At 40.2% G+C, this 15,629-nt stretch overlaps 1 protein-coding gene across 7 annotated transcripts in view; it reads left to right on the forward strand.

Moving 5' to 3' along the window:
- Positions 1-15,629, forward strand: part of LOC107396538 (inactive dipeptidyl peptidase 10) — a 129,563-nt gene that overhangs the window by 89,753 nt on the left and 24,181 nt on the right. For all 7 annotated transcript variants that reach the window (XR_008560689.2, XM_054736751.2, XM_054736749.2 and 4 more), the window contains 10 exons: positions 2,314-2,434; positions 2,545-2,699; positions 3,167-3,264; positions 3,342-3,465; positions 4,524-4,562; positions 6,835-6,942; positions 7,522-7,613; positions 11,033-11,080; positions 11,176-11,294; positions 11,640-11,687. Coding sequence is in view for 6 of the 7 variants with exons in the window: in XM_054736751.2 (XP_054592726.2) it covers positions 2,314-2,434; positions 2,545-2,699; positions 3,167-3,264; positions 3,342-3,465; positions 4,524-4,562; positions 6,835-6,942; positions 7,522-7,613; positions 11,033-11,080; positions 11,176-11,294; positions 11,640-11,687 (952 nt within the window). In the remaining variant the exon portion in view is untranslated. The remainder of the gene's footprint in view (positions 1-2,313; positions 2,435-2,544; positions 2,700-3,166; positions 3,265-3,341; positions 3,466-4,523; positions 4,563-6,834; positions 6,943-7,521; positions 7,614-11,032; positions 11,081-11,175; positions 11,295-11,639; positions 11,688-15,629) is intronic.

A 15,629-nucleotide genomic window follows, 5' to 3' on the forward strand; every position in this document is an offset into this window, starting at 1 on the left:
CCCCATCAAGGTCAAATTGTTTAGTCCTGACTAAAGGAAACTTACTGAGTCAGGAGTCAAACAGAAGAGATGAACATAAAAAGGCTAAAACCACCAGGTGCCCCATTCAGGGGGAAAAAAAAAGAAAAAAGAGGAGAAAGATAAAGGTATGCTCTCATGATGCATGTTGCATGATGCATGTTTAACGGTTAAATGCGGTCAACTAATTGCTAACAGAGCTAATAGGGCTGAAATATTGAAACGAATATTCAAATGGTTCGAAAAAAGTCCTTGAATCGTTTTTTACTGATTCAGACTAGGATTTGTTAAATGCTCACTGCAGCCCGTGGCCTGCCTGAACAACAACACACACATGTTGATCAAGTTCACATAATAATAAATAAAACAATTCTACAAGCAGAAGAGAACTCTCCAGTCACCACTAACTATCCTGTTTATTTATTGCAGATGGCTGCACTGATTATTTTACATGATTTGTTCTGTAAAAGTTGGCATTTTTGGTAGTCTACAGTTTTTTATGTCAGTTTAAATTACAATTTCAGGGGCAATTCTAAAATATTATGGATCAACTTTTGGACTGCTCTGCCAGTCACTGTGGCTCCAGCTGAGAGGAGCTTTTAAAAACTTGATCAAGTCATACCTGAGGTCACCTATGTTTCAGGGGCGGCTCACTAACCTGGCTCTGATTAGTATCAATCACTCAGTAGGGGAGCAGATTTCATATGATGACATTATTGATGACGTTGCATCAAGGTTAGGTTTTAATTTTAGTTTGTGTTTTCTGTTCTAAGTGCAATGCTGTAGTGATTATCTTTAGTTTGTTATGTGTGAAATATTTTTGCTATTTAGAATATTTATTATCTATTATGTTCATATATTCTTAATATTTAGTTATTGTTTGTTTTTGTATATATTCTATATATTTTGATACAGTATATAATGTATATTGCTTTACATTCTGACAACTTCATAGTAATTCATGTAAATATGTGCAACTTAGAAAAATGAATGTTCAATAGTTGTTCTAATAAACATGCCTGTTTGTAGAAAACATGCGTGTGTTCGTGCAGGTGGGGTGGTGTGGTGGTGGTGGTGGGGGGTGGTTGGGGGGGGGGGGGGCGCTCAAAGGGGGCCTCGCCCGGGGAGTAATTCGATGTAGAACCGCCACTGACTGATGTAAACCACACCCACTAATTTCCAAATAATAAATAAGAGGTGCATTCATCTGTGTATGTCCTTTGATCCGCATTAGTGATGTTTTCAGCACCAGAACAATGAAGCAAAGAAACAGATTCCTGAGTTTATGTTAGTAATTTTATTCATTAGATGCATCTGATCTGTTCTATTTTTCTCTGAAATGAGATCAAATCAGTGCTTCTATGGGTTGTCTCCTCTCTGCACTAGAAAAATGTACTTTATTATAATGTTCACTGTAATGCATCTTGATGTTCTTAACAAATAAATTAAATGAAAGATATTGGTCAGTAATGCCAAATATGTAAATTTGTGTTTCAGTCATTTTTATACTAGCTTAAAAATACTTCATTAATTCTGCTAAGCAGGGGTGTAGAATGTTTTAATAGGGCCAGCCCAGCAATGATCTTGGACCAAAATAAAGGGGGCAGAAAGTCAAATAAAGGGGGGCAGAAGGAGATGTTTTCCAGATGCCAAGAAAAATTAAATGCCAAATCCCCCCTGCAAAGTGTGTCACTGAGAGTTTAAAACAAAAATTATTCTTGTGCAAATATTGGTGTATTCACCTTTAATACTAGTTATTACAATGCAGCAGTTGCTGGACTGGTGCTGATCAAAGTGGAGTGCATCAAATAAAACAATATTAACATAAAGGTGAGACGTGTCATGATCCCCCCCCCCCCCACACACACACACACACACACCACCACCACCCACCACAGCTGGAAAAATTCCTAGAGGAAACACTGTGCGTGGAATGTCGTTGGTGGAAGTGTATAATGTGCAAATAAAATTGGGGGGCAGGTTGCCACAGGAATGCGGAAATGGGGTCCATACCTGCACCCCCTGACTTGTCCACCCCCCAAAGTCCTATGTGCATGTTTGTGTGTTGATGTGAGGGAGCAGGAGGATAAAAATGTATGGGGATGGGGAGGAATGGCTGGTTGGCCTAAGCCCTCCAGGGTGCCAACTCCCCCACTGGCCCCAGTAGGCACCTCCGTTGCCAAAATGCCACCCAGGGCATGGAGACTCCAGCCCATCTTGTACTAATGTACTTTAAATAAAAAGAAAAAACCCAAAATAGAGGTTTAAAACTGTGAATCTCCATCCCTTTCCCAGCTCTACATCTTTGAAAACAACATCTATTACCAATCAGACGTGAGGAGCAACTCTCTGAGAATCACCTCCTCTGGGATGGAAGGAGTCATCTTCAATGGCATCGCTGACTGGTTGTACGAAGGTTTGGGTCGTCCTGCATACTTGATGGTTGGGTTTAAACCAAGAAGCCCAGTTGTGTCAAAAGCGTTCTAAAAGGTAGGGATGTTGAAAATGGCTGTTTTGTCTCATCAGAGGAGATCCTGCACTCACACCTGACTCACTGGTGGTCACCTGATGGAGAGAGATTGGCCTTCCTCACCATCAACAACAGCCTGGTGCCCAACATGGTTTTGGCCCAGTTCACCGGCAGCACCTACCCCCGAGGCCTACAGTACCCCTACCCCATGGTATGGCAGACAAATGGTCCACTTTGACCCTTAAATATCTCTCACTGCAGGAAGAACTAGTTTCATAAATCTAAAGGAGAAATAAAAGTCAGAATAATTTAATTATTCACGATTCAGACTTAGAGGTGAGGTGAGAAGCTCTGTCTCCTCTGTGGAGCTCAGGATCGAGTTGCAGCTCCTCATCATCAAAAGGAGCCAGCTGTGGTGGTTTAGAAATCTGACGAGGAACCTGGTTTTGGAGGTTTTCCAGTCACTGGTAGGAGATTCCAGACCTCATTAGATTATATTATCCTCACTGGTGTGAGAACACCTTGGAATCCTCAAGAGTTTTGGTTTCTGTCAATATTCCCATAAATAAGTGGAGAAAATACATAAATGCAACAACAAAGCGCTCAACTTGATAATTTTGCACATATAATGATAAATTGCTTTTAAATCTGATGTCTGTAGTTGTATTTCTTGTTTAGGTTGGTCAGACAAATCCTGCCGTAAAGCTGTCGGTGGTTAATCTGTTTGGTGCCACTCACACCCTGGAGCTTCAGCCTCCACATCAGCTCAGACTCAGGTAAGAACGCACACTCGCCAAAACAACCACGCAACATGGAAACAAACAAATCTCTGATTCCACTCGTCCGTCTGCAGGGATTTCTACGTCACCATGGTGACGTGGATCAGTAACAAGCACCTGGCCGTCCGATGGATCAACCGACCTCAGAACGTGTCACTGCTGACGATTTGTGATGTCGCTGTAGGAGTCTGTCACAAGGTTTCAACCTAATACACATTTGTAGCTTTGAATTTGTGAGCGTTGAAGAATGTTTTCAGATAGCATCAGCACACCTGTCAAGAAAGTGCTGCATTTTAGTTCACTTTTATGTAATTAATTTGATCTATTTTCTGTATCTTTCTTAATTTTTGCAGAATATTTTTTCATCTTATGTGTGTATTTTGTAAGTATTTTTCCATTTTCAGGGGTTTCGTATGGTAGAGATTAGGGCCATTGAAATGAAAAAAAATAATAATCTGACTATTTTTTCAGAATTCTGATTTTATTCTCAGAAGTCAAAATGTCACCATCCTGTTTAAAGTCACAATTCTTTTTATTATTTATTTTCTTTTCCTTCTTCCGTGTTAGTGTGTCTGTGTAAAGGGAATAAAGTAGTCTAAAGAGTTGTGTATGGAATAACAAATAAGACCATTTAAAAAATTCTAAAGGAACGATACGAATTATTAGAGAAAACATAAAAAAGAAATTAGTCCAAAATTTTTGTGGAAAATAAAAATTAAATTTTTTAACATTTTTCTTCTTTTAGTGTTCTATGCTTACAGTATAACCACAATTGCTGCGTTTCTGAATGTTGGAAGTAGGACTGGGTGATATTATTGAAAAATATCTATCATATTTTCCACTTTTATTGCAATAAATAAAACAATAGTTTTTAAACCTGTTTTTAGTCACTGAGCTCATGCATAATTTAACTCTACAGCCCAGTGCAAAGGTTCCTTGTGAAAGATACCGGCTCTTCAACACCAAGTACGAGATTAAATAAAAAAAAAAAAAACTGCATAGCTCTTAATTATTGTGCAATCAACCAGCATAGCTGAAATTTATCAACACAATCCCATTTAGTTTCCTTAATTCATTTTCTAAACTATGGTTAGCCTTGACTTGCTGTTTGTCAAACACAGCATTAGTGTGTGTTAGCATGCTAATTTTGTTCCAAGCGCCAGTTTAATTGTGTAACGTTTTTTGTGTTAAATTAGGCAAACTATGCTATATTTACCTTAATCGTTTAAATCTTGGTTTAATTTTCTGTTTTCCAGAGACACGAGGAGTCCTCAGACACGTGGCTGTCCAGACAGGTACAACGAGACTATACGATCAAACCTTTCATAGCAGTGAAGTTAATTATTTATTTTAATGGAAGAAATGTGCTTGGGTCCTTGTCTCACTGTGATGGAATGTCTAGAGGAGCTGTGGGATTTAATCCAGGCTGCAGAATAATAAAGGAGTTTGTGATATGTTTTTAGAGAGTTGTAGAAATTGATTAGAAATGGGCCGAGACTACAAACAAAAATGGCAGCATCATGTTGGTCGAAGAATGGATGGAGCTAGTTAAAAGTTACAGGGGTGAAACAAAGGCTGATCTAGTCACACCAAATGTTGTGAGAAAGATATGATTGAGTATTATTGAGTAGCAGTGGAGGCAAAAGTTTTGTTTAAACATTTTGTGACCAGTGAAACAAGGGGACCAAATACAAATCCCTGTGGCACGCCAGAGAATCGGCAGCCACGAGGAGATTATTATTTTTATCAAGTTTGTTCCATTTGTTTTCCTTATTCTGCTTTTTCTACTCATTCCACCTTTCCCACAATCCACTGATTTCCCTCTTTCCTATTAATTTTCTCTCTCCCTTTCCTTACATTATACTTTTTTTTTATCACAATTTAATTATTTTTCTCAATTTAAACATATTTTTTAATCATTTTTGAAAAATTTCTTTTACTTTGTTTTTTTTGTGTGTGTGTACGTGAAGCGCCTCAGGATTTTTATCTTGAGAGGCACTATATAAAAGATCGTTTTCTTTCATTCATTCTTTACTGTTAGTAATTTTGTTAGTTAAGAATTATGTGATGAAGTTGCACACTGTTGTTGAAGGGGATACATTGTGCAAAACTCACCTTTTGCATCTTTTTGGGCTGCCATGTGGGTCCCTCTCTCTAAACAGTCCCATGTTATGACGTTGTAATAAGGAAAATTAGCACACACACACACACACACACACACACACACACACACACACACACACACACACACACACACACACACACCGGTGAAGCTTGGGAAGCAGCAGCTCTACTTTAAGCCCCTTCTTTATATCCAAGCTCCTCACCTCATAGAACCCACAGAGGGGATAGGTGGGCGTGGCTCAGCCATAGAACTAATTTAACTTTAAAAAGTCACAATATGTTCCCTTTGAAGGTGTGTTTCGCTCGTTCAGTCAATACATTTGCAGTGATCTCTAATAGGAATGAATACCGTGTAAGGTGTACTCTGGGTACAAAAAACTCTGGTGTGCCTGTTTCAGGATCTAGAAGATGGCCAGATCATAGGAGAGATTCAAACAGCAGGATTTTGAGTCTTATTTCCTGATATTCCTGACATTTCACCTTTGAAACAGGACTCTACCACTGGCTCTATTTGCTGTGCAACGTTGATGTTTTATCTCCACAAATAGCACAAGCCTGGAGGAGTTTTGCTGTGTGGTGGAGTTGCTAATGCTAACAGTTAGCTTCTACCATCTGAGACATTCTCTACTGTTTCCTGGATGCTAAAACAACAACAGCCTTCCCTGCCGTTAGTTGAGATGGATGAGTCCATGAATGTCAGTGACAGTGCGACGTAGATCTGTCAGGCTTTTCTAATCCTGGAGTTTCACCGTCTGTTTTCTATCAGAAGCTACTGCAGGAGATAAGTGTAGGAGACTATTTTCATGTTCAGCCTGCATGAAAAAATTAAGAGTGACCGATTATAATCAGCCATGAGAATTAATTAATTATAATTAAGTATCTTGATTATCTAATTTATAATTATACTCTCGTAGGATATATTTTGTGTGCTACTGCTGCTAGCCTCTGTCCTTGCATTAATGCAATTACCCCACTGAGGGACAAATAAAGGTATTCTTATTCTTAAAAAATCTCAAAAGTATTATTTATTTATCATTTGACGATTATAATCAGAAAGAATCATTAAAAAAAGTTTTTTCAGTGAACCACACCAAGCATGGGGTTTTGATGATTCTGTCAAGGAGAAAAAATATAGACTAGAGCTAGTTTCAGAATTGTAGATGATGTGAGAATAGTAAGTGTATTTGGTGGAAGCAACAGTGTTTATAAAACAGGATATGATTATTGTACATTTCTGTATGTATTAGGAGACGTTTGGCCTCTGTTTAAAGAAAATCCCCACCGAAATACAAGCTGAGACTCTGAATCAGAGAAAGTCTATAATTTCACTTCCAACTGAATGTGCCACAGATCAAAGCGTGGCAAGCAAATGTCTCAGTGTGGTCGTATTCATGTTCAAGAGTAGAAACCATTCATGCTGAAAATGGGTCACCTCCTCTACAGAGACAAGAACCGCTGTTCTCCGAGGACCTGAGCAGGTTTTTCCTAACCATGCCCATCAAGCAGGGAGGTCACGGAGATTTCCACCACATCAACATGTTCACTCAGAAGGTGAATTTCTCCTGCTTTCTGTTTGATTTGTGTCCTCTTGCTGCAGAACAACCTGTCTGAGCTTTCAGTAACCTGCTGCTTTCTCACAAATAAGTAGAATCTGCTGTTGTTTAAATGAAATCCTTGTTTTGTCACTTAGTTCTTCTCTAGTCCTTCTTGGGCTAATTTCTAATCACTTGAAACATTTGATCAAGATTCATTAAAGCTGTATTTGCTCCCACAGCTCCTACAGCTCTTGCAGATTTTCTTTATTTTTTGTTGTAGTTGCTGCTTAAAGTCTTTGAATGATACAGATACATCATTCCTCTCATTGTTCAGTTTAACTCAATATCCACTCCCATCTCCAGGCAGGAACGTCTGTAAACTCTTCTGAGAATAATTTGCATATTTAGTGCTTCCTTGAACAAGATATTGAGATGAAATGGTCCTCAGAGACTTGAGCCAGGCTCAGGATCATCTACCATATGACAGGTTTTTACCTGATAGAGCAAAAATCCTGCTTTCTGTTTGTCAGACTTGTCAGGATTGGTATTTTTTTTGTGATTCTATGAAAGAAATTAATTGTTTTTTCCGTTTCAGTCCCATAGCGATCAAGATGAAGTTCGACATTTAACGTCAGGAACCTGGGAGGTGACACGACTCCTCGCTTATGACGAAAACAATCTGACTCTGTACGTGTTTATCTGTTTCCCGCACTGATTTTTGCTTTATAACAACATAAATTATGCAGAAAATATGATTGGTATGAAGGATTTACGCGTGCACGTTAAAAGAAAAGCAGGTTGCATAAGCGACGTGAAATGTACTAGGCATGTTTAACCCGCGAGGTTCAGCAGCGTGCCCCTTCCTACCGAGAGCGTTTCAAACCGGTATAGAACTTTTTCACAAAAGCTGGAATTGCGTCATCGACAGGGAATCTCTGTTTCTAAATAGTTCAGATTTCAGTCAGCGTAGATCGTTTCTACTCTGCAAGCCTGTTACATTTGCCCAGTATAAAATTAAAAATAAGACACTGAAGACCTTGGAGGAAACATCAATATGATACTGGAAGGCAGAGGTTCCACCCATGAACAATAAATAAATGACAGTGATATTATGTTACAACATGACAATCTTACTGATCTAACAATATCTTTTCTTGTTCTTTCAAAATAAAGTCCACTTTTAGACAATATAACAACAATATAAAATAACAACATACACATGTGTAGCATTCATGTATGATAATTATGTTGTACAGCTGTGATAAATATCTGTCCATGAATTAGAAAATTATTTAATTTGAACAATAAACTGTTAACATTAACGTGTTAACGTCTAATTCTATTTTGCATGGGTGGCAGCTCTAAGCTAACTATAAGTTGAGCACCATTTACTTGTCGAGCGTACATTTTAGCAGAGTTTGCTGTGGACAACTGACCTGCGTGGGCTAACCAGGGCTAACGGGGGCTAACGTAGCATCATCATGGTCCACCCTTGTCAACCACTTTGCTTTCTGTAGCTCCTGGCTTTCCAATTCCTGTGCTGCACAAACTGCTGAACTACCGAACATGTAGAAGTTATTCCAGGAGAATAGACTTGACACCACATCTGAGTTAGACTTAGCCTTTGCCTCACTACCTAATCCTTACCTATTAGTTAATAAAATGTTGCCTCTCCTCACTCTTGATTGCCCTTAGACAATTTTGTCTTGCATCGATAGATGTTGGAAACAGATGGAAATGGATGCCGGGCTACTTCTGAGCATAAGACAACCAGCTTTACGCCGCAGCAACGCTACAAAAACTCGTTTTCCCTGCCACTGATGTATTTACAGTTAAAAACAACTAAATATCATGAAGTAAAGATGAAACATACTTATAATCAGAAAACATGAAACAAATACAATTTTAAATAAAAGGGTCAAGTTTAAAAAAAATTTGAATGCTCATAAATCAAACTACAAAAATATCATAAAACTACAGAAAGATAGTTTACACTACGCTTCTGGGGCGTGTACAAAACACAATGTTTTGCGGCTGGTGGAAACCATCGACATATAAATATTGGACAATGGGTTTCCATAGGCTCCAATAACACATTTTTGAAGATAAATGGGAGGTGGCCACCACCACCATTTTGACCGTGTCACAGGTTCCGTCAAGCCCAGACAATTCCACAAAAGGGTAGAGAGGTGGAGCTGAGGGTGGGGCTGTAAGGCTGGGATCAACTGACGACACCCGGTCGAACTAGCTACAAGCTATCCAGAAGCAAACCCAAAGCTAATGCGGAGGTGGGAGCTAAGCTAACGGAGGTAGCAACCTAGCTACAACCGGAGTTAACTGTGCACAACACCAGAGCTTCTGAGTCAGATACATGCCAGGCTGACCGCTGGGTAAAACCGGGAGGAACACAGAGGTCTCCCGAGAGCTCCACAAGCCGGCAGCTGCACAGCAGACAAGCGCCGCTGCGATCTGAGATGCGCAGAGCTGCCGCTGGGGAGAACCGGGTGGAAAGGTTTCCATCCCAGAGCACCACAAGCCGGCAGCCCGCGCAGCAGACAAGCTGCGATCAGACAGAGATGCACTGAGCTGCGGGGAGGAGAGAACCGGGTGGAAAACATCGGTCTCCCGAGAGCTCCACAAGCCGATAGTCGGAACCCAGCTCCACCAACATGTTATATTTCAACCCATTTTCTAAAGTGCAGCATTATGTTAAATGCACTGGGTTTTACCCTATTACATTTAAATTTCATGGTTAAACAGTACATGTTAAAATCTAAGCTCAGCTCGGCAGTGACCTAAAATACATAAATATAATTTTACTTACCGAAAAAAATGAAGTGGAGACTCCTTGGACGCTCTATTAGTGCAATTAATGCCACAGCAAGTCATTTTGTCCAACAATTGCACAAAAATATCCAAAACAGAATACACAAACACAGAGACTCAAAATCCCGGAACAGTTTCCAAGCCAGACCGAGGCTCTACTGAGGCCTTTCCATGGAGCTAGCTCTGTGGTCACGTGGGTCTGATGCTCATTAATTATACAGAATTTTAGGCTTTTAATACACTTAAACAGAAGAGTGGGGAAAAAAATCACCCCCCTCAGAGTTGTCATGAGTGTAAACTAGATCATTTAAACCAAAAACATGTTTTGGAACCAGGCAGTAAACATGTTTATTTCTGCTGTGAAATTGGTGTTTTTAACATGGGAGTCAATGAGGATTTGCTCGCTTCTGACACCAGCCCCCAGCGGTTGAGGGTGGAACTGCAATTTTTGGTACTTCTGTGTTGGCTTCAATTTTTGAGCCGCATTTTGGGGGCCTTGTGGAAACGCAGCCATTGACGATAAAGGAGGCTAATGGCTGCATACTTTGCTTTGTGTACATTAAACAACGCTTACGAGTCAGGTGGAAAAGCAGCCTAATGCTGTCATTGTTCACACATTAATGACCCTGTTATCTCTCCATACTTTTTAACATCAGCCACTCATACATTTAGTCAGATTCAAACTTAACTTCAAACTTAAATATTTAGCTCATTCAGGAGGTGCCTACTGTGACTTTTGGTATTTCTCATTTTTGTAGTTTCTTAAAATATTGAACTAATTTATTTATTTCCCCAAATAAAAGGAAAAAGGAAAAGGAAAGCTTCTTTTTCAAAGTAGTCAAGAAAGCAAGTTACTCCTATCAACATCTACTCAGACACTGAAAACTTGGAAATTATCGGATTTTATATGCATGGGTGTGTTCTGACAAGATATGGGCGGAGTTCGGATTGGTTGTGGGCGTGGTTTAATAGTTGTTGTTTTTTTTCACTTTCTCTGACATGGGCTCAGCACTTTAGCCGATTCTGATTTCAGATTCCTTGTTTTATGGAATTCCACACAAAGCTAAACATTTAATAACTTCGTTTATAAATACATTTATTCCTCAAAACCACAAAAAAGTAAAATCTTTACTTTTAAGCTGATCTTTAAGCTCTTAAGACCTTTAAGAAAGGTCAGTGTTTATAAGGAAGCCGTATGAACCTGTGCTTTAGTGATCCAGGGCTGAACATTGGAGGTTCTCCTTTGTCCTAGTTTTGCTCGTCTGCTTTCTTTCTCACAGATTCTTTCTGAGCACCGAGGAAGCTGCACAGCAGAGACATCTCTACAGGTGAAACTCTCATTTCCCTCCCAGGTTCTCTTTCAGCGTGATGTGTGAAGATAAGTGGGAGGTTTTGTACTAAGCCAACGCGTCTTTTTCAACAGTGTGTCGACAGTCGGCTTGTTTCCACGGCAATGCCTCACCTGTGGACTGAGGGAGGGATGTTCGTTTTTTGACGCTGACGTGGGTCCTGATGCGCAGCATGCCATCCTGCACTGCCGAGGTCTGAGACAGTCGCTGCTACCTGGGAATGTCACAAATTAAAGAAACTTGGAGGTTTTAGGAATATTAAAGGACATTTTAATTCTGAAGTGTTGCAGTAGTTAAAATAAAATAAGAAACTCAGATTAATCAGGCTTAAAACACAAATGTAGCACCTATATGATGAGATTTTTACATGTAATTCAGATTAAAACACTATTTGGCCTCATATGGGATTCAAAGAAACCTGCAGGGACAAAAATCCACAGGAGGTTGAGTTTAATAAAAAAGTAAAACCTTGTTGTCTATTAAAATGTCAAGAGAGTTTCGGATTTTAGTCCTTTTTGTGTCTCAATATCATTTACAGGTCCTGCTGTTCCAGCTGAGTTGCTTCTGGATCTCACCAATGTGGACTGTGAGTCGCATTTCATGTTGCTTCTGTGCCAGCTGTAGCGCCAGCTCTGGTTGTGTTTCTTTATTTTCCTGAGACATAAGCAAGAGTTTAAATCGACAACTAGATAGCTCTCTTCAGATGGTGAGCGAGAGGTTGAATTTTAACTAAATGTAACTTTTTTTTTGTTTTGAGTTCTGAAAAAGTAAAAGTTGCACATTATTTATAAATGTTTAGGAGTTTGTTGCAAGTTACAGATGGAAACAACCTGCAGTGGCTTTTATTTTTATTTTTTTACCCCAAAATTAGAACGTAAAGTAACTTTTAATTTCCCCAATTCTTTTGTTCTATAATTAATCAGCTCATTAATGGCCCCTGGAGGCTGGAGGATATATATATATATATATCTTTTTTAATTGTTTTTTATTGTATTTTTTCCCGTGTCCTGTCTGGCTGTGAAGCTTTACAGATTTACTCTCAGGTGGAGCATCAAAGCTCTTAATGTCACGCCTGATACTTAAAACTTTATTGTTATTGTTTTTTGAATGCTTTGTAATTCCAACCAGACACAGAGACAGAGGTGAAAGAGAAAGAAGAAACAAAAGGTGAATCAATGATGAACAAGAGTCTGCTTCTAGACCTGCAGAAAAGGGAAATACAACAGGAGCAAGCTATCACTGCATCAACCCGATAAGGAAATATAAAATCAACATTGTTTTACTGAACAATCACATGATAATAACTCACAGTGCATTTGGTGCCAACCACAGCCTTAAGACACGTGTTGAATGTTCCCAAGTCCATATGAGAGCACCATGTGAGCACCTGTGTGTGTACACACGCTTGTATATGTAAGGGGTCTCTATAGGAGCGTCCAATAGAGAGTGTGAGGGGCCACAGATCTGCCCCCTAAATATGTGTAGGAGATGGAGGGAGCTCCAAGTCCCAGAGATCCAGGAGCTGCCCCAGAGCACAGGGACCCCAGGGAGACTGCGACCAGAAAAGCCCCCGCCCCCTCTCGAGAGGAGCAGACGATCACCCCGGGGGGTCACAACCAGCAGCCAACAGAGTTCCGGGAGAAAACAGCGGCAAGCCCACAGGCTCGCCTGCAGCCTCTCACCCCCAAGCCAGTCGGGCCCAGAAACCAGCGACCCGGGACCCAGGGGCGACCACCCCCGCCCGGGACCCAACAGAGCTCATGGACTCAGATCCCACCAGGCAGCCACCGGGATCAACCAAATCTGACCCGGGAGCCGCGAACACTCAGCGCCACATCTATAAAATACATTTTTTGTTGATTTAAAAAAAAAATGACTCCAACTTGTTCTTTCCGTTTCAGATCTTTTTTCCGGGTTACTGTTGGCCACAGCCTAAGCCTTAACGCCAGTAAAAACAACGATCTCCGTTCAGACGATCTCGGTTTCTCTTTCTAAACAACCGAACCGGAACGCTCCACACAACCGGCCAAGAACACCCCCGTCAACATAAAAGTCCAACCACAACAAATCGCAACCCGTTACACTATTGTAAAACAATGTAAAGCGTGAAATCTATAGCCTATATTTGTGCACCTCTACTAGCCATAATCATAGTTTGAAATGATTTTAAATATCATGAAACATTTAAATGTTACTTTGTTTTGAAAAGCCACTGGCTCTTTCCTGTCTAGCATCGGTGCTTCGGGTGAGCTTTTCATGAGACAGTCCGAAGTAGAGGAGAAAAATTTGCGTCCCGTGTAACATCATGAAGTGGCCTGATTCTGAGATTAGGTCATCCAACCCTGGCTATGTCACGTTATATATGGGGTGCCATTTTCAATCAATCAATTTCCCTCTGGGATTAATAATAAAGTATTTTTGAATTGAATTGAATTTGTAAAGTCAAACAGTCATAATCTAACAGCAATATTTTTGGTTATTTAGCATATCATAAGAGAAAAAATTGGGAGTTTACTTTTTCTAAGTCATTTTTTCACCATGTTATTCATGTTTTTCATATCTACCACTTTTTTAACTCTGAACCGCTTAAATAACCTTAATTCCCTCCAACCTGACACAGCCAAGCAAAACAACGTCGGACATGTTTAGAAGAATAGAACCGGAGATAAAACAAGTTCTGGTTCGGAGCAAGAGTTTATAAAGAAATTAGCGAGATCCAGCTTTTATTTTGGTAACCAGCTTCCGCTTTTTGGCAAGCAAATTTGCATATTAGCTAAATGTTTAAGTATCAGCTAAATATTTATTTTCCACGATGTTGTTTAGCTCGTGTCTCTTTAATCACAGCCTTCATCAGCAGGACCGCAGCTTCATCAGATAATAAAGATGAACAGTAGCAAGACCAAGCAAGGTGATATTCTATAATTAATAGGGTATTACAGCTGTGGGTCACAAGTAATGATAATAGAAATAAACAGCTTTTAAAGCAAGTTATTTAATCCAATTTACCTCTACTATTTATTATTACACCCGCCTTACTGACAGTCTCCCATTTCGAGTTAACACTGTGGATAAAGCGGGAGTCGGGAATTAAAAGCAGGTTCAGGTTTGGAGAGCGTGGAGCACGCTCACGTCAAACCAGCAACACAAAATGAAAGGGCAGGGTGAGCACAGATGATCAACAACTGTAAAAAAGACAGAGAACAGATAAATGAGCCGAGAAAATATCTTACTTTGAAACATCGGAGGTGAAGTACCATTTCAGGAGTAAATAAGAAGAAGGGGGCGTTCCCATTTTGGAGTGGGTGTTCCCGTTTACAAACAAAAACACCCCTTTTAGCGGCTGGCCGGATGATATTGAAGCTCCCACTCCTAGTGTCCAGCCCCGGGAGACTGGAGGCTATAAAAATCACCTAGAGCAGGAACTCTTCCATTTTTAGATGTTCTCCTGAACAAAAATCATCACACCATACCATACCAATGTATTTGTAACAGCGCATTTCAACACAGCATGAGAGCTGACCAAAGCTCCTTACAGAAGGTCATAATAAAACTGAATTAAAACAGCTCAATAAAAAGCAGACAAAGCAAGCAGTTTAAACAAGGAGAATGACCAATAAAACATTAAAAACAGCAAAAACAAGCATTAAAAAAGGTCATAATCCAACAGCCCAATCACAGAAATGAGTCTTCAGTCTTGACCTGAAGATAAAGACAGATGAAGAATGCCGAATGGAGATGGGAAGGGCAAGGGAGGGGCAACTAACACAAAAGCTTCCTGCCCCCTCGCTTTATAGTTCATATTGAGGGTGCTTAGCAGCAAGCAGTCAGCTGACCTCAGAGCGCACCGGCACATAGGGGTAAACAGCTCTGATATGCAGGAAGGTGCGAGGCCATTCATGCCTTACAGACAGAGTACAATTTTGAATTGCACCCCGAAGGTCACGAGCAGCCAGTGTAGATTGGCCAAAACCGGGGTGATGTGACTACTTCTGGTTGTTTGTCAAGAATCTAGCAGCTGCGTTCTGCACAATCTGCAGCTGAAGCAGGAGCACCAATGAACAGTGAATTTGTGCAGTCCAAACGAGAGTTAATGAAAGCATGTGTCACAGACTCCAAATGTGAACGTTTCAGTAATGGCTTCAGTTGTTTCAAACGACAGTTGAAAAAAAAAAACACATTTACCAGCCACATTTGTCTGAGGGGCCATTAAAAATCCTGTATCCTATGATAGCCCTAAGATAGTGACACTTTGTTTGAGGTCAATACTAGGAACAGATGATGCACGTGAAACAGGGCTGGGCCGAAACTCAATATCACGATATATTGACGAGTTCACCTCGATGCCAACAAATGGATGATGATTACATGTATGCGCAAAAACAAAAGTTGTCCACTAGATAGAGCGGTATTAAGACAACGATGCATTTTCCATTTATTGCCCAGCTCTAGCATGAAAGGTTTCTAGGCTCAAAAAGAATGGGCTCAGTCTTCACCTCATTCAGACTCAGGACGTTTGCAGCCAACCATT

This window comes from Nothobranchius furzeri, chromosome 2, assembly GCF_043380555.1.
Source record: "Nothobranchius furzeri strain GRZ-AD chromosome 2, NfurGRZ-RIMD1, whole genome shotgun sequence".
Classification (NCBI taxonomy): domain Eukaryota; kingdom Metazoa; phylum Chordata; class Actinopteri; order Cyprinodontiformes; family Nothobranchiidae; genus Nothobranchius; species Nothobranchius furzeri.